A 25,013-nucleotide genomic window follows, 5' to 3' on the forward strand; every position below is an offset into this window, starting at 1 on the left:
TTAATGGCTAAGGGAAAGGGTGAATTAATGGCTGAGAGGATGGGTGTATTAATGGCATGAGGCAATGGGTATATTAATGTGTGCTGGAATGGATGAATTAATGGAGAGGGAATGGGTGAATTAAAGGGTGAGGGAATGTGTGTATAGGGCTGAGGGAATAGGTAAATTAATGGCATGAGGAAATGTGTGTATTAATGACTGAGGGAATAGATGATTTAATGCCTGAGGGTATGGGTGTATTAATGGCATGAGGGATAGGTATATTAATTGATGAAGGAATGGGTGTATCAATGGCTGATGGAATGGGGGAATTAATCGCTGAGAGAATAGGTGTATTAGTGGCTGAGGGAATGGGTGAATTAATGGCTGAGAGGACTGGCGAATTAATGGCATGAGGAAATGTGTAATGGCTGACGGAATAGATGAATTAATGACTGAGGGAATGGGTGTATTAATGGCATGAGGGAATGGGTATATTAATGGACAAAGGAAAGGGTGTATCAATGGCTGAGAGAATGTGTGAAATAATCATGAGGGGATGTGTGTATTAGGCCTGAGAAATTGGTGTAAAAATGGCTGAGGGTATAGGTGAATTAATGGTTGAGGGTATAAGTGGATTAATGGCTGAGGGAATGGCTGAATTAATGGATTCAGGATTGGCTGAATTATTGGCTTCTGGGAATGTCTGAATTAATGTCTGAGGGAATGGGTAAATTAATGGTTGGGGGGATATGTGTATGTGTATTAACAGTTGCGGGAACTGGTGTTTCAAAGGCTGAGGGAATGGTTGAGTAATGGTTAGAGGGAAGGGAGAATCAGTGGCTGAGGGAATGAGTATAATGATAGCTAAACGAATTGGTGATTTAAATTCGGATGGAATGGGTGTATTAATGGCTGAGGGAAGGGGTGAGTAAATAGCTGAGGAAATGGGTGAAATAATCTCTGAATTAACAGGTGAAGTAATGGCATGAGGGAATGGGTGTATTAATGGCTGTGGGAAGGGGTGAATAAATGGCTGAGGGAATGGATGTATTAGACCTGTAGAAATTGGTTTATTAATGGTTGAAGGTATAGGTGAGTTAATGGCTTAGGAAATGGGTGAATTATTTATTGGCTGAGGGAATATGTGAAGTAATGGATGAGGGAATGTATTAACTAATGGCTGAGGGAATGAGTATATAATGGCTGAGGAAATAGGTGAGGGAATGGTGAATTAATGGTTGAGGGGTTGGCTGAATTAATGGCTGAGTGAAAGGGTGAATTAGTGAATCCAGGCATGGGTGAATTAATGGATGTGGGAATGTGTGTATTAATTAGCTGAGGGAATTGGTGTATCAAAGGCTGAGGGAAAGCTGAATTAGGGGCTGAGGGAATAATTGAAGTAATGGCTGAAGGCATGGGTGAGTTAGTGGATGAGGGAATGGGTGAATTAGTGGTCGATTGAATAGTTGAATTAATGACTGAGGGAATGCATGTATCAGTGGTTGAGGGATTAAGTGATCAATGGCTGATTGATCAATGATACACCCATGCCATTGATCATCACTGATCAATGGCATGGTTGTATCAGTGTCATGAGGGAATGGGTGTATTAATGGGTGAGGGAATGGCTGAATTAATGGCTGTGGGAAGGGATCAATTAATGTTGAGGGAATTGGTGATTTAATGGCTATGGGAATGGAGGTATTAGTGGCTGAGGAAGTGCTTGAATTAATGGCTGAGGGAATGCGTGAACTACTCACTAACGGGATGGGTGTATTAGGCATGGGCAAATTAGTGTATTAATGGCTGGGGGTTTAGATGAATTAATGACTCAAGAAATGGGTGAATTAATGGCGGAGGGACTGGATGAATTCGTGTGTGAGGGAATGCCTGAATTAACAGCTGAGGGAATGGGTGAATTAATGGAAGGGGAATGTATGTATTAATGGTTGCAGCAACTGGTGTTTCAAAGGCTCAGGGAGGGCTTCCCTGGTGGCACAGTGGTTGGGGGTCCGCCTGATGATGCAGGGGACACGGATTCGTGCCCCGGTCTGGGAAGATCCCACATGCCGCGGAGCGGCTAGGCCCGTGAGCCATGGCCGCTGAGCCTGCGCGTCCGGAGCCTGTGCTCCGCGACGGGAGAGGCCACAACAGTGAGAGGCCCGCATACCGCAAAAAAAAAAAAAAGGCTCAGGGAATGGCAGAATTAATGGCTGAGGGAATGGTTGAGTAATGGCTAAAAGAATGGGACAGTCAGTGGCTGAGGGAATTGGTGATTTAAACGTGTAAGGAATGGGTGTATTAATGGATGAGGGAATGGCTGAATTAATGGCTGAGGGAATGGTTAAAGTAATAGCTGAGGGAATGTGTGAAAAAATCGCTGAATGAAGGGGTGAACTATAATGGCTGAGGGAATGGGTGTTTTAATGGCTGTGGGAATGTGTGAATTAATGGCACAGGAGTGGGTGAATTCATGGCTGAGGGACTGGCTGAATTAATGGCTAAGGGATTGCCTGAATTAATGGCTGAGGGATGGGTGAATTAATGGATGGCAGAATGGGTGTATTAATGGGTTAGGGAATAGATGAATTAATGGCTGAGGAAATGGATATTTCAATGGCATGAGGCAATGGATATATTAATGGGTGAAGGAATGGATGAATTAATGGCTGAGAGGTGTGGTGAATTAATGGACAGGGAATGGGTGAATTAGTGGCTGAGGAAATGCATGTATTAGTTTTTGAGGGAATAAATGAACGATGGCCGAGCAATAGGTGTATCAATGTCATGAGGGAATGGGTGAATTAGTGGCTGATGGAATGGGTGAATTAATGGCTGAGGGAATGAATGAATTAATGGCATAATGGCTGAAGGAATGGGTCAATTAATGCCTGACTGAATGGATGAATTAAAGGTTGACGATATGGGTGTATTAATGGCATGAAGGACAGGGTGAACTAATGGATGAAGGAATGGGTGTATTAATGGCTGAGGGGATGGGTTTTTCATGGCTGAGGGGATGGGTTTTTCATGGCTAAGGGAATGGGTGAACTAATGGCAAAGGGGATGGGTGAACTATGGCTGAGGGAATGGGTTTTTCATGGCTGAGGGGATGGGTTTTTCATGGCTAAGGGAATGGGTTTGTTAATTTCCTGAATGAATGGGTGAACTAATGACTGAGGGAATAGGTGTGTTAATACTTGAGGGAATGGCTGAATTAATGCCTGAGGGAATGTTTGAAATAATGGCTGAGGGAATGGCTCAATCAGTAGCTTAGGGAAAAGGTGAATCAATGGCTGTTGGAATGGCTGAATTAATGGCTGAGGGAACGGGTGTTATAATAACAGAGGGAAGGTTAACCAATGGCTGACGGAATGGGTGAATTAATGGCTTAGGGATATAGTGAATCAATAGTTGGTGACATGGGTGAATTAATGGCTGAGGGAATGTGTGTATTAGGGCTGAGAGAATGGGTGAATTAATGGCATGAGGAAATGGATGTATTAATGACATGAGCTAATGGATATATTAAAGGAAGAGGGAATGGCTATATTAATGCCTGAGACAGTGTTTGAAATATGGCTGAGGGAAGGGGTGAATTAATGCCTAAGGGAATGGGTGCATTAATGGCAGAGGGAATGGGTCTATTAATGGCATGAATGAATGGGTGAACTAATGGCTGACAGTTGGATATAACAATTTCATGAGGGAATTGGTGTATTAATGGCTGAGGGAATAGGAAAGTTAATGGCTGAGGGAATGGGTGAGTTGATGGCTGAGGGAATGGCTGAGTTAATGGCTGGCGGAATGGGTGAATTAATGGCTGAGGTAATGGTGTTTTAGTGGTGGAGTAAATGGAATCATTAAAGGCTGAGGAAATGGAATCATTAATGGCTGGGGGAATGGGTATAGGTGGCTGTGGGAATGAGTGAATTAATGGCTGAGGGAAGGGGTGAATTAATGGGTGTATTAATGGCTGAGGGAATAGATGAATTGATGGCTCAGGGAATCATATTAATAGCATGGGGGAATTGGTGACCCATTAGGGAATGGTTCATTAATGGCACGAGAGAATGGGTGAACTAATGGCTGAGGCAGTGGATGTATTGGGATGAGGAACTTGGTGTATTAATGGCTGAGGGAATAGGTGAATTAATCGTTTAGGGAACAGGATAAAAAGCCCAGAAATAAACCCACGGTACCTATGGTCAATTATCTACGACAAAAGAGGCAAGACTATGAAATGGAGGAAAGACAAAATCTCTTCAATAAATGGTGGTGGAAACACTGGACTGCGACATGTGCAAAAATGGAATTAGAACGTTCTTTAACACCATACACAAGAAGAACTCAGAATGGATTAAAGACCTAAATGTAAGACCGATACCAGAAAACTCTTAGAGGAAAACATAGGTGGAACACTCTGACATAAATTGCAGCAGTATCTTTTTCGATCCATCTCCCAGAGTAATGGAGGTAAAAACAAAAACAAACGGGACCTAATTAAACTGAAAAGTTTTGCACAGCAAAGGAAACTATAAACAGAACAAAAAGACAACCCAGAGAATGGGAGAAAATATTTGCTAACAATGCGACTGACAAAGGATTAATCTCTAAAATTTACAAACAGCTCATGTAGTTCAATATCAAAAAAACAAACAACCCAATCAAAAAATGGGTGGAAGACCTAAAGAGACATTTCTCCAAAGAAGACATACAGATGGCCAACAGGCACATGAAGGGATGCTCGAGGTCTCTAATTGTTAGAGAAATGCAAATCAAAACTACAAAGAGGTATCACCTCACACCAGTCAGAATGGCCATCACTAAAATATCTGCAAACAATAAATACTGGAGAGGGTGTGGAGAAAAGGGAACACTGCTACACTGTTGGTGGGAATGTAAATTGGTGCAGCCAATATGGAGAACAGTATGGAGGTTCCTTAAAGAAACTAAAAATAGGGCTTCCCTGGTGGCACAGTAGTTGAGACTCCGCCTGCCGATGCGGGGGATACGGGTTCGCGCCCCGGTCCAGGAAGATCCCACATGCCGTGGAGCGGCTAGGCCGGTGAGCCATGGCCGCTGAGCCTGAGCGTTCGGAGCCTGTGCTCCGCAACGGGAGAGGCCACAACAGTGAGAGAGGCCCGCATACCGCAAAAAAAAAGAAAAAAGAAAAAAAAAAACTAAAAATAGAGCTACCATACGATCCAGCAATCCCACTTTTTGGCATATATCCAGTGAAAAACATGGTTCGAAAGGATACATACACCCCAATGTTCATTGTAGCACTGTTTACAATAGCCAAGACATAGAAGCAACCTAAATGTCCATCAGCAGAAGAATGGATAAAGAAGATGTACATATATACAATGGAATATTTCTCAGCTATTAAAAAGAATGACATAAAGCCACTTGCAGCAACATGGATGGACCTGGAGAATATTATACTAAGTGAAGTAAGTCAGGCGGAGAAAAACAAATATCATATGATATTGCTTATATGCAGAATACAAAAAAAGATACAAATAAACTTATTTACAAAAGAGAAACGGACTGACAGACTTAAGAGAACGAAATTATGGTTACCAAGGGGGATGGTGGGCAGGAAGGGATTGGGAGTTTGGGATTGACATGTACACACTGCTATATTTAAAATAAAGTGCCTTTCCAGGCTTCCCTGGTGGCACAGTGGCTAAGAATCCGCCTGCCAATTCGGGGGACACGGGTTCGAGCCCTGGTCCGGGAAGATCCCACATGCTGCAGAGCAACTAAGCCTGTGCACCACAACTACTGAGCCTGAGCTCTAGAGCCTGCGAGCCACAACTACTGAGTCTGCATGCCACAACTACTGAAGCCCACGCGCCTAGAGTCTGTGCTCCGCAGCAAGAGAAGTCGCTGCAGTGAGAAGCCCGTGCACTGCAACAAAGAGTAGCCCCCGCTCACCACAACTGGAGAAAGCCCGCACGCAGCAGTGAAGACCAAACGCAGCCAAAAATAAATAAATTTTTTAAAAAACAAAGTGCCTTTCCATGAAAAAACAATAGAAGAAATGAATATTAGATTGTTTCTATTTGACAAGGGAATATCACTGTTGAGATTTTCAAAAGTGATGTGTTTGGAAATGTTTTTGTTTCTCCCAGTATATATAATTGGTAGATATACCTATTTACTGCTCTGAAAGGCAAGCCATTCTATCTGACCAGATATTTTCTAAGTTATTAGTGAAAATAAGACATATTTAGGTAGAGGCACTAATGAGGCTGTTAGGCAGGGCTGGACCTAGCAGTTTTCTTATGTTACTCTGCTGATTTGTGTTTGTTTGTTTGGTTAGGTGTCTTCTCACTGCTGTTCCTGGCTCTGTATCCCAGGGGACAGTTGCTTTTTTGTCTCTGTAAGAACAGGAACAATGGATATCAGTAGATATTCAATGCAGCTTTGATAAATCTGATCCTTAGAAACTTTAAAAAAAACAAAAAAAACCCCAAAACCTCAATTTTACCCCAATAATGACATAAGTTGAAATTTTCACCTAATGTAAGAGCTCCCAGATTACATATATTCTAGAGAGGCAAGAGTCTTCTATTTCAGAGCACAGAATCTAGAGCCAGATTGCTTGTAACTGCACCATTTACTAAGTTGTGACTGTGAACAACTTACCTCAGTGTTTCAGTTTCTTCATCTGCAAAATGAAGGTTAAAATGTCACCTGTATCTAAAGTTGTTATGAGGGTTATGTGAGTTTAATAAAAGTAAAGTGCTTTGAAAAAAAATCGTTGAGGGAATGGGTGAAGTAATGGCTGAGAGAATGGGTGTTTTAGTGGCTGAAGGAATGTGACTTAATGGCTGAGGGAAAGCCTGAAATAATGGCTGACAGAATGTTTGAAATACTGGCTGAGGGAATGAGTGAATTAATGGCTGGGGGAAAGGGTGAATTAATAGCTGAGGCAATGGATGAATTAAGAAGGCTGAGTGAATGTGTGTATTAATGGCATGAAAGAAAGGGTGAACTAAAGGCTGAGGGAATGGTGAATTAATGGCTGAGGAAATAGGTGAATTGATGGCTCGGGGAATGGCTGAATGAATGGCCGAGGGAATGGGTGAAATGATGGCATGAGGCAATGTGTGTATTAATGACTGAGGGAATGGGTGAATTAATGGCTGGGGAATGGGTGAATTAATGGCTGAGGGAAGAGGTGAATTAATGGCTGAGGGAAGAGGTGAATTAATGGCATGAGGAAATGGATATATTAAAGGAAAAGGGAATGGGTGTGTTCATGGCTGTGGGAGTAGGTGAATTAATGCCTGATTAAATTGGGTAAATTAATGGCTGAAGTAACTGGTGAAATAATAGCAGAGGGAGTGGATTAAGTATGGCTGAGGGAGTGGGTATGTTAATGGCAGAGGGAATGGTCTGTTAATGGCATGAATGAATGAATGGGTCAACTAATTGGTGAGGGAATGGGTGTTAACAGCATGAGGGAGTTGTATTAATGGCTGAGGGAATTGTATTGGTGGCTGAGGGAAGAGGTGAATTAATTGCAGAGTGAATGACTGAATGAATGACTGAGGGAATGGTTCTTTTAATGGCATGAATGAATGTGTGAACTAATCGTTGAGGGAATGGGTGTATTAATGCCATGAGGGAATTAGTGTATTATGCCTGGTTGATGGGTGAATTAATGGCTGACGAAATGAGTAAATTAATGGCTGGGGGAATGGGGGAATTAATGGGTGATGGAATGGGTGAATTGATGGCTGAGGGAATGGAGAATCAATAGCTGAGGGAATGGATGAATTAATGGCTGAGGGAATTGGTGTATTAAATCCATGAAGGAATGGGTGAACTAATGGCTGTGGTAATGGGTATGATAGTGCCTTTGGGATTGGATGCGTTATTAGCATCAGTGAATGAGTGAACTAATGATTGAGGAAATGGGTGAATTAATGGCTTAGGGAACAGGTGTATTTGTTGCCAAGGGAATGGTTGTATTAATGGCATGGGAATGGGTGTATTGATGCCTGTAGGAATGGATGAATTAATGGCTGAGGGAAGGGGTGAATTAATGGCTATGCAATATGTGTATTAGAGCTGAGGGAAATGGGTGAATTAACAGTATGAGGAAATGGGTGTATTAATGGCCGAGGAAATAGGTGAATTAATGGGAGAGAGTGTGTGAAGTAATGGATGTGGAAATGTGTGTATTAATAGGTGAGTGAGGGCTTCCCTGGTGGCGCAGTGGTTGAGAGTCCGCCTGCCCATGCAGCGGACACGGGTTCGTGCCCCGGTCCGGGAAGATCCCACGTGCCGCGGAGCGGCTGGGCCCGTGAGCCATGGCCGCTGAGCCTGCGCGTCCGGAGCCTGTGCTCCGCAACGGGAGAGACCACAACAGTGAGAGGCCCGCGTACCGCAAAAAACAAAAAACAAACAAACAAAAAAAAAAACCGTAATAGGTGAGTGAATGAGTGAATCAATGGCATGAAGGAATGAGTGTGTTAATAGCTGAGGGATTAGGTGATTTAATGGCTGAGGGAGTGCATGTATTAATGGTATGCGGGGAATGGGTCAATTAATGGATGAGGGGATGGGTAAATTAATGCCTGAGGGCATGGGTATGTTAATGGTTTATAAAATGGGTGAATTATTGGCTGAGGGAATGGGTGAATTAATGGCTAAGGGAATGGGTGAATTCATGGCATAAGGGAATGGGTATATTAATGGCTGAGGGAATGTGGGTGTATTGTTGGATGAGGGAATCAGTGATTTAATGTAAGAGGAAATGGAGGCTTAATGGTGAAGAAATAGATGAAGTAATGGCTGAGAGAATGTGTATTAAGGCTAAGGGAATGGGTGTATTAATGGCATGAAGGAAAGTGAACTATTGGCTGAGGGAATGGGTATATTAAATGGCTGAGGGAATGCATTTGTTAGTGGCTTAGGAAATGAATGAATTAATGGGTGACGGAATGCGTGTATTATTGGCATAATGGAATGGGTGAACTAATAGCTCAGGCAATGGGTGTATTACTGGCAGAGGGATATAGGTGAATTAATGGCTGAGGGAATGGCTGAATTAAATGTGAGGGAATGGTTGAACTAATGGCTGAGGGAATGGGTGTATTAGTGGCCTAGGGAATCGGTGTATTAGTGTCTGTGTAAATCGGTGAATTAATGGCTGAGGGAGTGGGTGAATTAATGGATGAGTATGATGAGTGTAAGTGCATTAAAGCTTGGCAGGGCTCTGGGAGTGCCCATTCCTATGGCCTACCCCTGATGGGTGTCCCCCAGCCCTGATGCTTACCCCCCCGCAGATGAACAGGAGACCACGGGTGCCATCAGCTACACGGTGGAGTTGAAACGCTACGGGGGTCCCCTGGGCATCACCATCTCAGGGACAGAGGAGCCTTTCGATCCCATTGTCATCTCGGGACTCACCAAGCGTGGCTTGGCTGAGAGGTGAGCCGGGGCTCTGTGGGGACTCACAGGTGAGCCCATGGGGCAGGAGCTGGGCTTTGGGATCAGCCAAACTGGATCTTACCTTTGTTCCAACATCGATGGCCTGGGTGACCTGGGGCCTGTCCCATCCCTCTCTGCGCCTCAGTTCCTCAGATGCGGGCCAGCCCCTGGCAGACCTCCTGACTTCAGGTAACTGCTGGATAAATGTATGCTCATCCCTCTGCTCCCCCAAACCTGGAGATCACCCCATTTCTGGAAAGTCAGCATGTGAGTCTTTTTGGAGCACCTGCTGTGTGCCTTCATAGTACAGGGGCCATGTCCCTGGTACCTGGGTCCCAGCACAGCCTGGCACCTCTCTTGAGGCATTGAGGCAGGGGTCCCTGCTATCCTTTCCCCTAGAAAGTTTCCCTGAAATTGTGGCAGAAGGGAGAGATGTGAGAAGAGGGGTGTCCAGGCTGTCCAGTTTGGAGGGGGAAGCAGGTGGATCTGGGCCCAGAAGTGGAACTGGTCCCCACGAGGGTCACAGGGAGGCAACCCCAGTGTGGGTGAGACAGCCTTTCTCTGGACAGGTTTGCAGTGAGCTCCAGGCACTGAGAAGAGCTTTCTGTAAAAGGGAAGCCTTGCCCAGCCTGGCGGGCAGAATGGCCCCTTGGAGGAGGACACAGCACAAGGGGCGAAACCATGGTGGGGTGGTGCAGGAGGATGGGAGGGATTCTGGGGCTGAGGCGTCAACCTGTTGGCGTCTGTGCTCCTGGATCGCCCCCTGCTGGGTGTCCAGCAGACTGCAGAGGCCAGTGGGACCGGTTCTGACCTCAAATGTCTTCATCCAGTCTGGCATTTTCTGAGTACCTACTGTGCACCAGCCCTACAGGGCACAGTAGACAACCTGTCTGCCTTTGCCTGGCTGATCCAGGTCAGCGCTGTCTAACTAAAGTATACTGTGAACCACAAATTTATTTATAAACTTTTTAGCAGCCACATTAGAAAAGTAAAAAATTTTTTAGATCTTAAATATGTACTTATTATTTCAACATGTAATCAATATAAAAATAATTAACAAAGTATTTTACATTCTTCTTTTATATTATGTCTTCAGAATCTGGTGTGTATTTTACACCTCCAGCATGTCTCCTTTCAGGCCAGCCACAATTCAGAAGCCCAGTAGCCTCACGTGGCTGGTGGCCATCGTACTGGATGGCACAGCTCTGGCCTTCCCCACAAATCCACCATATTCTGACTCAGTCACTCCCCTAGGCCCTCGGCGAGCTTGCTGGGCAATGCTGGGCGTGGAGGGGCTTGACCCTCCATGAGCTCCCACCTGGGGGCAAAATCTACATTTAGAGTTTAAGACCCCCCACTCCAGTCCTCTGCTTCCTTCTCCCCCACCCAGGTCAGGTGCATTCTCAGCACCTGCTGCAACCCCCATCCCCACCCTCAGCCCTAGCTGCTCCTCAGAATTACCTTACCTGGCCCTGCTCCCAGAGGTACGATTTCATTGGTCAAGGGGAGGGGCCAGGCATCCGCACTTTTTAAAAAGCTCCTTAGGTAATTCTAATACTATCTAGGTAGAAAACCATGGGGCTAGTACACTGCTACTGCTTGGCCTTTTCATCCCCCCCACCACCGCATAGCCCTCTGTGAAGTCAGCTGGACCCTGGGGCTTAGGCTCATTCTCTAGGTGGGGAAACTGAGATCCAGGGAGAGGGAAAGGCTACACATGGACTTCAGCTGGAGGGAAACGTGAATTCATTCCACCCATCCATCCTTCAATTATCATTTGATAAAATACATATTATCACCCTTACTTTACAGATGAAAGAACTGAGACTCAGGGAAGTTAAGGAACTGGCCTAAGACCACATAGTAGTTGTCAGCTAGTATGTGGCATTCAAACCATCCTCAAAACTCATGCTGGACACTGGTTCCAGAACTTAACTTTTAGACTCGAGCAGGAAAATCCCCTCCCAGATGCTAGACTTCATACTTCTGTTAATACAATCACACTTGCTTTCCCCCCCACCCCAGGTGGGTTTAACTGGGGTCAGTCAGGCTTGTGCTTTGGGGTTCCTGAGTTCCCCCAGGGCAGACCCCCACTTCAAGGCCCTAACGCCCATCCTCTACCCTGTGCCCCCTCCCCAGGACTGGCGCTATCCACGTTGGGGACCGTATCCTGGCCATCAACAGTGTTAGCCTCAAGGGCCGGCCACTGAGTGAGGCCATCCACCTCTTGCAGGTGGCTGGTGAGACCGTCACCCTGAAGATCAAGAAGCAGCTAGACCGTGAGCCTCACCCCACACCTGGGCGCCATCCAGCCCATTTAGGAAGAGAGATCCCTCAGCCTCTGTGCCAAGCTTTGTGAGGCCCGACCTCACTGAATCGTTGCTCACCCCGTGGAGGTGGGAGGGTACCTGGGACAGTGGAGACAGAGGAAACAAGGCTCAGAGTGATGGGAGCCATGGGCCTGAGGTCATACAGCCAGTGTGGGGCCCTCTGGGCCTGAACCATGCTCTTCATCACCTCCTGCCTCTTGAGGTGCCTGCTTGTTTTGCCTTGTGGCCGTCACTCATACATTCCTCTGTTTCCCCTGAATCTGTCCCCCATGCTTTGGTAGGGAGTGGATGGAACCTGAGCTTTAAAGCCTTCCTTCTAATCTGGGCTCCACTGTTGCTCACCATGTGACCTTGGGCATGCTGTGCAGCCTTTCTGAGCCTCAGCTTTCACATCTCTGAAACGGGTTTGCCTATTGGCGTGCCTCCCATCTCACCTGTCAGCTTGCCTAGCAGGAGGCTCAGGGAGCCCAGGGCCTGTGAGTTCCCAAACCAGGCCAAAGTGGGGAAACTGAGGCTGGTTGAGCACCTCTGTCTCCAAGGTCAGAAGCCAGTGGCACTGACACCCACTTTTCCTCCCAGGCCCCCTCCTACCCCGCAAATCAGGCAGCCTCAGCGAAGCCAGCGATGCGGATGAGGACCCGCCAGAGGCGCTGAAAGGCGGCCTGCTGGCAGCCCGATCCTCGTCCACTGTGCCCAGTGTGGACAGCGCAGTGGAGTCCTGGGGCAGCTTGGCCACTGAGGGTGGCTTTGGGGGCCCAGGTAACACCTCGGGCCCCTGGACAAGCACTGTGTTCTCCGTGGGCCTTTGTAGGGGCTGTTCCCTCCACCTAACCCTTCTTGCTCCCCTTCTGCTGGCCCCATCCTTTAGGGACACCTTCTGAAGGCAGAACTGATTGGGCCCCATTAGCCATTCTGAGGGCCCCTCACTCCTGAGAGTGTGAACTGCAGGCCTTCCCGGGCTGCACAGCACTGCAGCTGCCCATTCAGATCACCCCCACGAGGCCTGGGACCAAGCGGTCTTACTTCTGCCTCCTTCGTTCCCAGCCCGACGGCCAGCATACAACAAGTGCTCAGTGTTGATTGCATCCCATTGAAGGCAGGAAGGCAGAAAGCCCCCTCCCACCCCATCCTATGAGACCCTCTTGGGTGGACACCCCCAGGGCGCCCCCAAGGACACAAGCTCCCCTGCCCATGTGTGTTGAGACCCATGGGTGCCCTTGGGGGCATCTGAATCTGGTGGCTGGCCTTCTGGCCTCTGGGACCCAGAACCACAGGGACTCCCCAAGGCCCAGCTCAGGGAGTAGTGGAGTGAGGCCTCTAGGTAGTCTCAGGTGGCCCTCGGCCCTGGTTCTCACTCACTGGATATCTGCCCGATCTCAGTGTCAGCTTCTCCATCTCCAGAAGTGGGTCAGCATCTCTCAGCATTACCCCCTGGGGCAAGACATTCAGAGCTCCCCGTGGCAGCGAGAAGGGGATGGTTAACACAGTGGACCTCCCTCTCAGGCAGGGGTCAGCCAAGCCGAGCCCCGTGGAGCTGGGACAGGATCCTGGAGCCTCAGCATTAAGTCTGCTGTTGATGAGGAGATCCAGGGGGTTCTGGGGTAGGGGTCCAGGTGGCAGGGGTCCTCAGGGGACTCTGGGTAGTCAGGCAGGCCCAGAGAGGGCAAAGATCTCTCCTGGGCCACCCAGCACAGCTAGAGATGGGGCAGGAAGGAGGGCAAGCTAAGGGCACAGAGAGGATATAGGCGCCCGCTCTGTCCACCTGCCAGGTTCCTGCACTCCACAGGCGGCAGCCCGGGGCGTGACCCCCCAGGAGTGGCGGTGCAGCCGGCTGAGAAGCAGTCCCCCACCCACCGAGCCCCGGAGGACAAGCTACACCCCAGCCCCTGCCGACGAGAGCTTCCCCGAGGAGGAAGAGGAAGATGACTGGGGGCCACCAGCTAGGTCTGTGGTGGGGACTCCACAGGGGACACCGGCTCGCCCTGTTGGCCAGGACGGGTGCGGGGAGCCGGTCCCTGTGCCAAGGCGATGGGGGCGATGGGCAAGTCTTGTCTGGCCTCAGGAGGGCACCTCCTGGGAGGGGAGAGGAAGTGTGGAGCAGAGCCATCTCAGAAGACCGAGGCGGGGGAAGGGCACGCTGGCCGGAGGGCGCAGCAGGGGCAAAGGTGTGAGGCTGGAGAGGCAGCCTGGCCGGCCGGCCCTCCAAACACCTGATGATCAGCTGTTCCCAGACACTGAGGGCTCGAACCCACACCCTCCCGACTTGGCCCAGATGGTGATGGCCTCCTGCAGGGGCCCTCGGGTCATGGTCACGAGCGTCAGCCCTGGGCTGGGGACGTGGTGGTTTCTGTGGTGAATTCAGATGCTCCTGCGGGGAGCACACCCGGTGGAGAAATGCTGGTCCTCGTGCGGCCTCAGCCACCAGCTTCCCACGGCTCTGCTTTGGTCGGGCAGTTCCTTCTGCCTAGAATGCTGTCCCCTCCCCTCTCCTGGCCGATGCCTACTCATCCTTTAGACCTGCCTCTGGGAGGCTTCCCTGATCCTCCCTCCCTCTGCTGGTACCCACAGCTGCTCGCGTGAGCCTCCTGGCAGCACTGGTGGTCTCTACCTGTTAATCACCTGGCTGTTGTGTCTTCTGCTTGGCATCCCGAGCTCAGCCAGGCATCCAGTAGCTGCTCACACGCGCTCCATGAGGGACCCTCATCCTTAAGAACAGGGCCTTCACCCTATTCCCCTCCATAGCCCTGTGCTCAGGAGACGGCCTGGCTCAAAACGTTTGTAGAACTGAGTTGAATGGAGCAGATGGCCTTCAGTCTCAGTCTTCTCATCTCTGAAATGGGAAGGGAAGGAGGCACCTAATTTGCATCACTGTCCTGGCCGCTCCCTTTGAGAGGAATGCCTGCGTGCCTTCGTGAGAGAGAGTGCTTTGCACACCACAGCACACTTGATAACGTCCAGGGCTTTATAGATGGCAAAGGGCTTTGTAAACGGTGAAGCGTGAAAACATGGCATGTTACCATTCTGATGAGACCCGATTTTAGAGCTGATAACGGGCCATACCTCCTGTGATGGAAGTTATAGGGTGGCGCAGCCCTTTCCCCAGCCCTAATACTCCATCGTCTCCATCCATCTGTGTCCTTGCCAGCTCCAGCTCTGTCCCTGTCACTGTCCTGCAATGCCTTGTGTCTGGGTGGGGCCTGGGGTTGTCCTCTGGGGCTGTACCATGGATCTCCTGTCTGTCTGTCCGTCCATCCGTCTGTCTGTCTCTCTTCCCAGGCGTCCTGTGTCACCGCTCTCCACCCCGTCTCATCTGCCCCTGTTCTAGCTGGCCATCGACAGTCCTGGTTGCCCCAACTGCGTCTTCCCCCCATTCCGTGTCACCAACTACCACCCCGGGCCCCCGACACTGCCACCGAGGATGCCTGCCTTCCTGCCTGCCCGCCCACCCAATGGCCCCTTGAGCCCAGCGCAGGGCCCCAGGGCCCGGAAGACTCCTCAGGCCCCAGCCCACCCGCCAGGAGCTGACACTCTCTGGTTCCTACGTTACAGCCCCGCCCCCGGCCCCGCCTGCGAGGAGGGCTTCTGGCGCATGTTCGGGGAAGCCCTTGAAGACCTGGAGTCATGTGGTCAGTCGGAGCTGCTGAGGGAGCTGGAGGTACGCCCTGCCCACCCCCCAGGCCCCCGTGGGAGGCGGCACGTTGATGGCATTGTGCTCTTGTGTAACACGTACAAGGGTACTCTCCTGGCACCCTCTGTGTAAAGGTGCCTTCACGTGCATACAGACTGTGGATGGACCCGTGCGCAAGTGTGACTGAGCACCGTGGTGTGGCACGTTAATTGGGGTGTGTGCACATGTGAGCATGTTTGGCATAAAATGTGTGTGTGCATGCAGGTGAGCACGCTCATGCATGCACAATGCTGAGTATTGTCAGAACACGTGTGTCAGTGTGCACATTTGGATGCATAAGGGCAGTTTTGGTGTGTGTGTGTGCATGTCGTTAGCATGCCCAGTGGAAGCTTGTGGATGTGAACATCAGTAACAGCATGGGACATGAGAGGCCGAGAGGTGAATGCGGCTTTCTGTGAGGTCAGCCTTGCCCACGATGGAAAAGGCTGCCTGGGGACACCTAGGGAGGATCTCACTGGGTCAGTTCTGAAGCTCCTTCATATTCTGAGAGCAGTAATTTACACTCTGTTTATCTGTGCTTTTGCCCTATTTTCGTTCCTAAAATTATTAGTTGAGTCTTTTTTTTTCTCTATCAGCCTTGCCAGTTACTAGGCTCATCAAAGAACCAAGTTTTGTTTTTGTTAACTATGTCTCATGTTTCATTGTTTCCTGTCTTACTCTTTTGTATGTCTAGCGTCGAAATTTCCTTCCTTCTACTTTATTTGTGTTTAAATCCTGATACTTTTCCTGGTTTCTTAACTCCTTAGTCTTCAGTCTTTCTTGCTCCCTAACATCGTGCGTTTAAAGATAGGAATTTACCTGTAAGCACGTACCTGCCTCCCACAGGGTTTAAGTTGTTTTTATGGTCTATTCAATTCCTAATACTGTCCTCTGGGGCTACACCATGGATCTCCCCCCCCCCGGGACAGCGAGCTCCGGCCCTGCGGACGCAGGCAGCGGCCTCGCTGGATGTCCCTGTGCTACACTGCCAGCCCGCGGCCGCCCCCTATCGCTCCGTCTCTCTGGCCCCGCGCCTGGGGCGCAAGGCGCAGGGTCCAGGCCGGGCGTTACCTGGGGCCGCGGCGGGGCTCCACCCCCACCGGGAGGCCGGCGCGTCGCTCCCGCTGCAGCCGGGGGTCCCGGTCCAGCTGCGGCTCCCCCCCGCCCCCCCCGCCCCCCCCCCCCGCCCCGCCTGTCTCTCAGTCTGTCTGTCTCTCTTCCCAGGCGTCCTGTGTCACTGCTCTCCACACCATGTCACCTGCCCCTGTTCTAGCTGGCCACTGACAGTCCCGCTCGCCCCTAACTGCGTCTTCCCCCCATTCCGTGGCACCAGCCACTGCCCTGGGGCCCCAGAACTGCCACTGAGGACGTGCTGCAGGGTTAAGCCTCTGCCCTCCCAGCCCCATCCTCTGCACCCTCTCAAATGCAGGGCCTCCGTCCACATCTGTCCATTGCTGGGGTTTTGCACATGCTGTTTCCTCTTCCTGCCGGGGACTCTCCTTCCTCCCCATTTCTTGCTCATCTTTCAGATCTCGCCTCTGGAAGCTTTCCCAATCCCTCATACTGACGAGTTTCACTGTTCCAGCCTCTCACATTCTGTGTACCCTGGCCTCTGTGACATTTACTGCCATGTGTAATTTCATCTTCTTTATTTTTGTGACTAGCAAGTTAGCAGAGTGGTTAAGACCCTCGACACTGGAGCCAGACTCTGAGTTCAAATCTTAATCTTTCTAAGCCTGTTTCCTCTTCTGTAAAATGAGCGGGGGGAATGTTACTTGCCTGGCTCATAATATTGTAGAGCATAAAATGAGTTCTGTGTGTCAAGCGCTTGGAACTGAGTCCAATGCAGTATAAGTGCTAATAATTCGGTGCCAATGATTATTATTCTGATTGCTCATCATTGGGCTGAGAGCCCTAGGAGGGCAGGGACCTCATCTATTCTGTTCACCATTGTGACCTTGAAGGCTGGCACACAGTAGGTGTCCATAGATGTTGACCGCACACAGAGCAGGAAGCATCTGAGTGAAGAGCTGTGTCCCTACAGGCATCCATCATGACAGGCACCGTGCAGAACGTAGCCCTCGAGGGCAGGCCTGGCCTCCGGCCCTGGAGGAGGAACCAGGAGATACGAGCTTCCCCAGAAGAAATGCAGGAGGTGCTGCTGCCGACACCCTTGGAGATGCACAAGGTGGGTGCTGGGGGAGCACAGGAGGCCTGGATGCATGTCCTGATGCCGTGGGTATTCGCCATAGCTCCAGATGGGCCCCCCCTTCTCTGGGCTTCATTCTCCTCCACCAATAAAACACAGAGTTTATAGAAGGTAGAGTTTTCCAGAACTCCTGCCATTTGGGTGACACACACACACACACACACACACACACCACACACACACACACCACACACACACCACACACACACCCCACACACCCCACACACACACCACACACCACCCACACACACACCACACACACGCCACACACACACACCACACACCCCCCCCACACACCACACACACACACCTCACACACACACCACACACACGCCACACACACACACCACACACCCCCCCCACACACCACACACACACACCTCACACACACACCACACACACGCCACACACACACACCACACACCCCCCCCACACACCACACACACACACCTCACACACACACCACACACACGCCACACACACACACCACACACCCCCCCCACACACCACACACACACACCTCACACACACACCACACACACGCCACACACACACACCACACACCCCCCCCACACACCACACACACACACCTCACACACACACCACACACACGCCACACACACACACCACACACCCCCCCCACACACCACACACACACACCTCACACACACACCACACACACGCCACACACACACACCACACACCCCCCCCACACACCACACACACACACCTCACACACACACCACACACACGCCACACACACACACCACACACCCCCCCCACACACCACACACACACACCTCACACACACACCACACACACGCCACACACACACACCACACACCCCCCCCACACACCACACACACACACCTCACACACACACCACACACACGCCACACACACACACCACACACCCCCCCCACACACCACACACACACACCTCACACACACACCACACACACGCCACACACACACACCACACACCCCCCCCACACACCACACACACACACCTCACACACACACCACACACACGCCACACACACACACCACACACCCCCCCCACACACCACACACACACACCTCACACACACACCACACACACGCCACACACACACACCACACACCCCCCCCACACACCACACACACACACCTCACACACACACCACACACACGCCACACACACACACCACACACCCCCCCCACACACCACACACACACACCTCACACACACACCACACACACGCCACACACACACACCACACACCCCCCCCACACACCACACACACACACCTCACACACACACCACACACACGCCACACACACACACCACACACCCCCCCCACACACCACACACACACACCTCACACACACACCACACACACGCCACACACACACACCACACACCCCCCCCACACACCACACACACACACCTCACACACACACCACACACACGCCACACACACACACCACACACCCCCCCCACACACCACACACACACACCTCACACACACACCACACACACGCCACACACACACACCACACACCCCCCCCACACACCACACACACACACCTCACACACACACCACACACACGCCACACACACACACCACACACCCCCCCCACACACCACACACACACACCTCACACACACACCACACACACGCCACACACACACACCACACACCCCCCCCACACACCACACACACACACCTCACACACACACCACACACACGCCACACACACACACCACACACCCCCCCCACACACCACACACACACACCTCACACACACACCACACACACGCCACACACACACACCACACACCCCCCCCACACACCACACACACACACCTCACACACACACCACACACACGCCACACACACACACCACACACCCCCCCCACACACCACACACACACACCTCACACACACACCACACACACGCCACACACACACACCACACACCCCCCCCACACACCACACACACACACCTCACACACACACCACACACACGCCACACACACACACCACACACCCCCCCCACACACCACACACACACACCTCACACACACACCACACACACGCCACACACACACACCACACACCCCCCCCACACACCACACACACACACCTCACACACACACCACACACACGCCACACACACACACCACACACCCCCCCCACACACCACACACACACACCTCACACACACACCACACACACGCCACACACACACACCACACACCCCCCCCACACACCACACACACACACCTCACACACACACCACACACACGCCACACACACACACCACACACCCCCCCCACACACCACACACACACACCTCACACACACACCACACACACGCCACACACACACACCACACACCCCCCCCACACACCACACACACACACCTCACACACACACCACACACACGCCACACACACACACCACACACCCCCCCCACACACCACACACACACACCTCACACACACACCACACACACGCCACACACACACACCACACACCCCCCCCACACACCACACACACACACCTCACACACACACCACACACACGCCACACACACACACCACACACCCCCCCCACACACCACACACACACACCTCACACACACACCACACACACGCCACACACACACACCACACACCCCACACACACACCACACACACACACCACACACACACACACCGCACACACACACCGCACACACCACACACACCGCACACACACCGCACACACACACCACACACACAAACACCACACACACACCACACACACACAAACACCACACACACACACCACACACACACCACACACACACACCACACACACACCACACACACACACACCACACACACACAACACACACACACCACACACACCCCACACACACACACACACCACACACACACACCACACACACACACCACACACACACACACGTGTGATACTTTTCTTTAAGTAGATTCACTTTTGCCCCACTTAAGTTATCGTGTGCATGTATAATATAAAGGCTTCTATATGTGTGTGTGTATATATATATATGTGTGTGTGTGTGCATGCATATCAGTACCTTAAATGAGAGGCCAGCATTTTTGCCATCTATAGGCTACTGTCTAGGAAAACAAAACACAGAAGAGAAAAAAGACCTCTCGGCCCATTATAACCTTCAGAAGGCTCTGAGCCTGAAGCCAGCTCTTTGGTGGACGGGGAGATGGGAAGTGTCAAAGGGTGGTGAAAACACATGTCCACCCCACTGAGACTTTCTCCTGGAATGGAAGCAGGAAGATTGAAAAAGAACTGAAAGGAACTCCTTTTCCTACAGCTTCCACTGTGACTGAGTGCTGTAGATGGAGGGTCAGCGGAGGTGGGGGGAGGGGGTGCTCCCGAAGCCAAGGCTTGGGCACGATGCCGAGGCAGTAACACATGTGAAAGAGCAGCCAGGTGGGCTAGGGCTGGGTCCTGGAGGCATCAGATGCCAGACCAAGGGGCTTAGGCAGCTGTGGGAGGCTAGGGGGAAAGATCGGGGCTCCAGAGGTCTCCTCCTGTTCCCAGGTGACACTGCACAAGGACCCTGTACGGAGTGACTTTGGTTTTAGTGTCTCAGATGGCCTCCTGGAGAAAGGCGTCTATGTCCACACTGTGCGCCCTGATGGGCCAGCTCAACGTGGGGGTCTCCGGCCCTTTGACAGGGTCCTCCAGGTAATGCTGGGTGGTGGCACTATCGACGGAGTGGCCTTTCCTAGCCCCATAGTGGGGAGAAAGCCCGACTTCTACCTTGGCTGAGTGGCCTTGAGCAGGTTGCCTCCCCTCTCTGAGCCCCAGGTTTCTTTTTTTAAAAAAATAATCCTTTATTTTTTATAGATTTATTTAATTAATTTATTTATTTGTTTTTGGCTGTGTTGAGTCTTTGTTGCTGTGCATGGGTCTTCTCTAGTTGTGGTGAGCTGGGGCTACTCTTCGTTGTGGTGCGTGGGCTTCAGTAGTTGTGGCTCGCGGGCTCTAGAGTGCAGGCTCAGTAGTTGTGGCGCATGGGCTTAGCTGCTCCATGGCATGTGAGATCTTCCCGGACCAGGGCTCAAACCCGTGTCCCCTGCATTGGCAGGCGGATTCTTAACCACTGCACCACCAGGGAAGCCCTGAGCCCCAGGTTTCTCATCTGAAAGAAGGGAATGACAACACAGTTGTATTGGTGAGATTAGGCTAGGTTATGCTGCAGGAACAAACAGTCCCAAATCTCAGTGGTTTAATACACATGAACATTTATTTATCACTTATATGATATGTCCACTGTGGGCCAGTGTGGGCCTTGCTCCACCTGGATTGGTGGAGGCTCCACCCTTTAGTAAATGCCTCGGACTCCATGGCAACTAAGTCATGTTATCTCACTAACAGCAAGGGAGCCTGGGAAATGTGAGTGGGCAGATAGAAGCTGTGGGGCATCCCTGGCACACCCTTTCCCATGCCCCACATTCTAGGCAGGAGGCTCAGCGTGTGGTCTGCTTGTGATGTTAGAAAATGGAGACAGTCTCTAGGTCCATCCACGTCTCTGCAAATGGCACAATTTCGTTCCTTTTTATGGCTGAGTAATATTCCATTGTATATATGTACAATGGAATATGACCTGGCTATTGTAAATAGTGCTGCAATAAACATTGGGGTGCATGTCTTTTTGAATTATGGTTTTCTCTGGATATATGCCCAGTAGTGGGATTGCTGGGTCATACGGTAGTTCTCTTTGTAGTTTTTTAAGGAACCTCCATACTGTTCTCCATAGTGGCTGCGTCAATTTACATTCCCACCAACAGTGCAAGAGGGTTCCCTTTCCTCCACACCCTCTCCAGCATTTGTTGTTTGTAGATTTTCTGATGATGCCCATTCTGACTGGTGTGAGGTGGTACCTCATTGTAGTTTTGATTTGCATTTCTCTAATAATTAGTGATGTTGAGCAGCTTTTCATGTGCTTCTTGGCCATCTGTATGTTGTCTTTGGAGAAATGTCGATTTAGGTCTTCTGCCCATTTTTGGATTGGGTTGTTTGTTTTTCTCATATTGAGCTGCATGAGCTGTTTATATATTTTGGAGATTAATCCTTTGTCCGTTGATTCATTTGCAAATATTTTCTCCCAATCTGAGGGTTGTCTTTCCGTCTTGTTTATGGTTTCCTTTGCTGTGCAAAAGCTTTTAAGTTTCATTAGGTCCCATTTGTTTTTGTTTTTATTTTCATTAGGAGGTGAATCAAAAAAGACCTTCCTGTGATTTATGTCAAAGAGTGTGCTGCCTATGCTTTCGTCTAAGAGTTTTATAGTGTCCAGCCTTACATTTGGTCCTTAATCCATTTGGAGTTTATTTTTGTGTATGGTATTAGGGAGTGTTCTAATTTCATTCTTTTACATGTAGCTGTCCAATTTTCCCAGCACCACTTATTGGAGAGGCTGTCTTTTCTCCATTGTATATTCTTGCCCCCTTTGTCATAGATTAGTTGACCATAGGTGCATGGGTTTATCTCTGGGCTTTCTATCCTGTTCCATTGATCTATATTTCTGTTTTTGTGCCAGTACCAGACTGTCTTGATTATTGTAGCTTTGTAGTATAGTCTGAAGTCAGGGAGCCTGATTCCTTCAGCTCCATTTTCTTTCTCAAGATTGCTTTGGCTATTTGTGGTCTTTTGTGTTTCCATACAAGTTGTAAAATTTTTTGTTCTAATTCTGTGAAAAATGAGCTTGGTAATTTGATAGGGGTTGCATTGAATCTGTAGATTGCTTTGGGTAGTATAGTCATTTTCACAATATTGACTCTTCCAATCCAAGAACATGGTATATCTCTCCATCTGTTTGTGTTGTCTTTGATTTCTTTCATCAGTGTCTTATAGTTTTCTGAGTACAGGTCTTTTGCCTCCTTAGTAGGTTTATTCCTAGAGACTGTCATATAGAGTGAAGTAAGTCAGAAAGGAAAAAACAAATATCGTATATTAACACGTATATGTGGAATTTAGAAAAAAGGTAGAAATGAACCTATTTGCAAAACAGAAATAGAGACACAGATGTATAAAACAAACATATGGACACCAAGTGGGGAGGGGGGGTGGGATGGATTGGGAGATTGGGATTGATGTATGTACACTACTATATATAAAGTAGATGACTGGTGAGGGCCTACTGTATAGCGTGGGGGAAAAAAAAGGTCCAATCTGTTTGCAGGACATATAGTAAGTTAATCTTAAAAATGCATTCCAGTATACATGAGGTGCAGACAAATACTGTTTGACTCCACTTATATGAGGTACCTAGAATAGCCAAATTCATATAGTCAGATAGTACACTGGTAGATGCCAGGGGCCAGTGGTTGGGGGGGGATTTCGGAGTTAGTTAGTGTTTAATGGCAACAGAGTTTCAGTTTAGGAAGGTGAAAAATTCAGGAGATGGATGACGGTGAGAGTTGCATAACAATGTGAATGTACTTAGTGCCACTGAACTGTACAGTTAAATATGGTTAAAATAGTATGTTTTATATTATGTGACTTTTACCACAATAAAAAAACATTTAATAAATAAATAAGGGGCTTCCCTGGCGGCGCAGTGGTTGAGAGTCCGCCTGCCGATGCAGGGGACACGGGTTCCTACCCCGGTCCGGGAAGATCCCACATGCCGCGGAGCGGCTGGGCCCGTGAGCCATGGCCACTGAGCCTGCGCGTGCGGAGCCTGTGCTCCGCAACGGGAGAGGCCACAACACTGAGAGGCTCGTGTACTGCAAAAAATAAATAAATAAATAAGATTTTTCAGATGAGACAAAAAATGGAGACATGCAGGTGCTGGAGGGTGAAGGATGCATGGAAGGGTTGAAAGACTGAAATGAGAGTGCCTTCCTCTGTGTTAGTGTTCAGATTCACCCTGTGTCTGGGCGGGGCAGGGTCTGTATTTGAGGAAATTCTCACCCACTTCAGTGCAGGCTGAGCTGACGCCATCTGCCCCATGGCTGTGCACGTGCAGGTCAACCACATTCACACGCGGGACCTTGACTGCTGCCTGACGGTGCCGCTCCTGGCCGAGGCGGGCGATGTCGTGGAGCTGGTCATCAGCCGCAACCCGCTGGCCCAGAGCAGCCAGGCCCCACGAGCACCAGGCCCCAGAGGCCCACGGATGCTGTGAAGTCAGCACGTGGTCTGGACACCTTGGAAGATCCTGGCGCCCACACCTGCAGCCAGGCTGACGTGGCCGCCCACTCGTCCATCTGACCACTCGTCCAAGAGGCTCTGACCGGACTCTTCTCCACGTCTGTGGCAACAGGGGGCTGGGCCCAGTTGCGGAGATATCGAGGTCTTTCTCCAGTTGGGCCTCCAAGATGCCCAGTGCGGGG

The 25,013-nt window shown here is 50.1% G+C and overlaps 1 protein-coding gene across 1 annotated transcript in view; it reads left to right on the forward strand.

Annotated features, from left to right (window-relative positions):
* The window catches only part of GRIP2 (glutamate receptor interacting protein 2), a 67,154-nt gene extending 42,349 nt beyond the window's left edge, over positions 1-24,805 (forward strand). Inside the window, exons 17-24 of the mRNA XM_007461577.1 lie at positions 9,291-9,435; positions 11,575-11,714; positions 12,345-12,524; positions 13,535-13,709; positions 15,315-15,420; positions 17,477-17,620; positions 21,214-21,360; positions 24,647-24,805. Of these exons, the coding sequence (XP_007461639.1) occupies positions 9,291-9,435; positions 11,575-11,714; positions 12,345-12,524; positions 13,535-13,709; positions 15,315-15,420; positions 17,477-17,620; positions 21,214-21,360; positions 24,647-24,805 (1,196 nt within the window). The remainder of the gene's footprint in view (positions 1-9,290; positions 9,436-11,574; positions 11,715-12,344; positions 12,525-13,534; positions 13,710-15,314; positions 15,421-17,476; positions 17,621-21,213; positions 21,361-24,646) is intronic.
* Positions 24,806-25,013: the final 208 nt, after the last annotated feature.

Source organism: Lipotes vexillifer, unplaced genomic scaffold (genome assembly GCF_000442215.2).
Source record: "Lipotes vexillifer unplaced genomic scaffold, Lipotes_vexillifer_v1.1 scaffold889, whole genome shotgun sequence".
NCBI classification, from domain to species: Eukaryota; Metazoa; Chordata; class Mammalia; order Artiodactyla; family Lipotidae; genus Lipotes; species Lipotes vexillifer.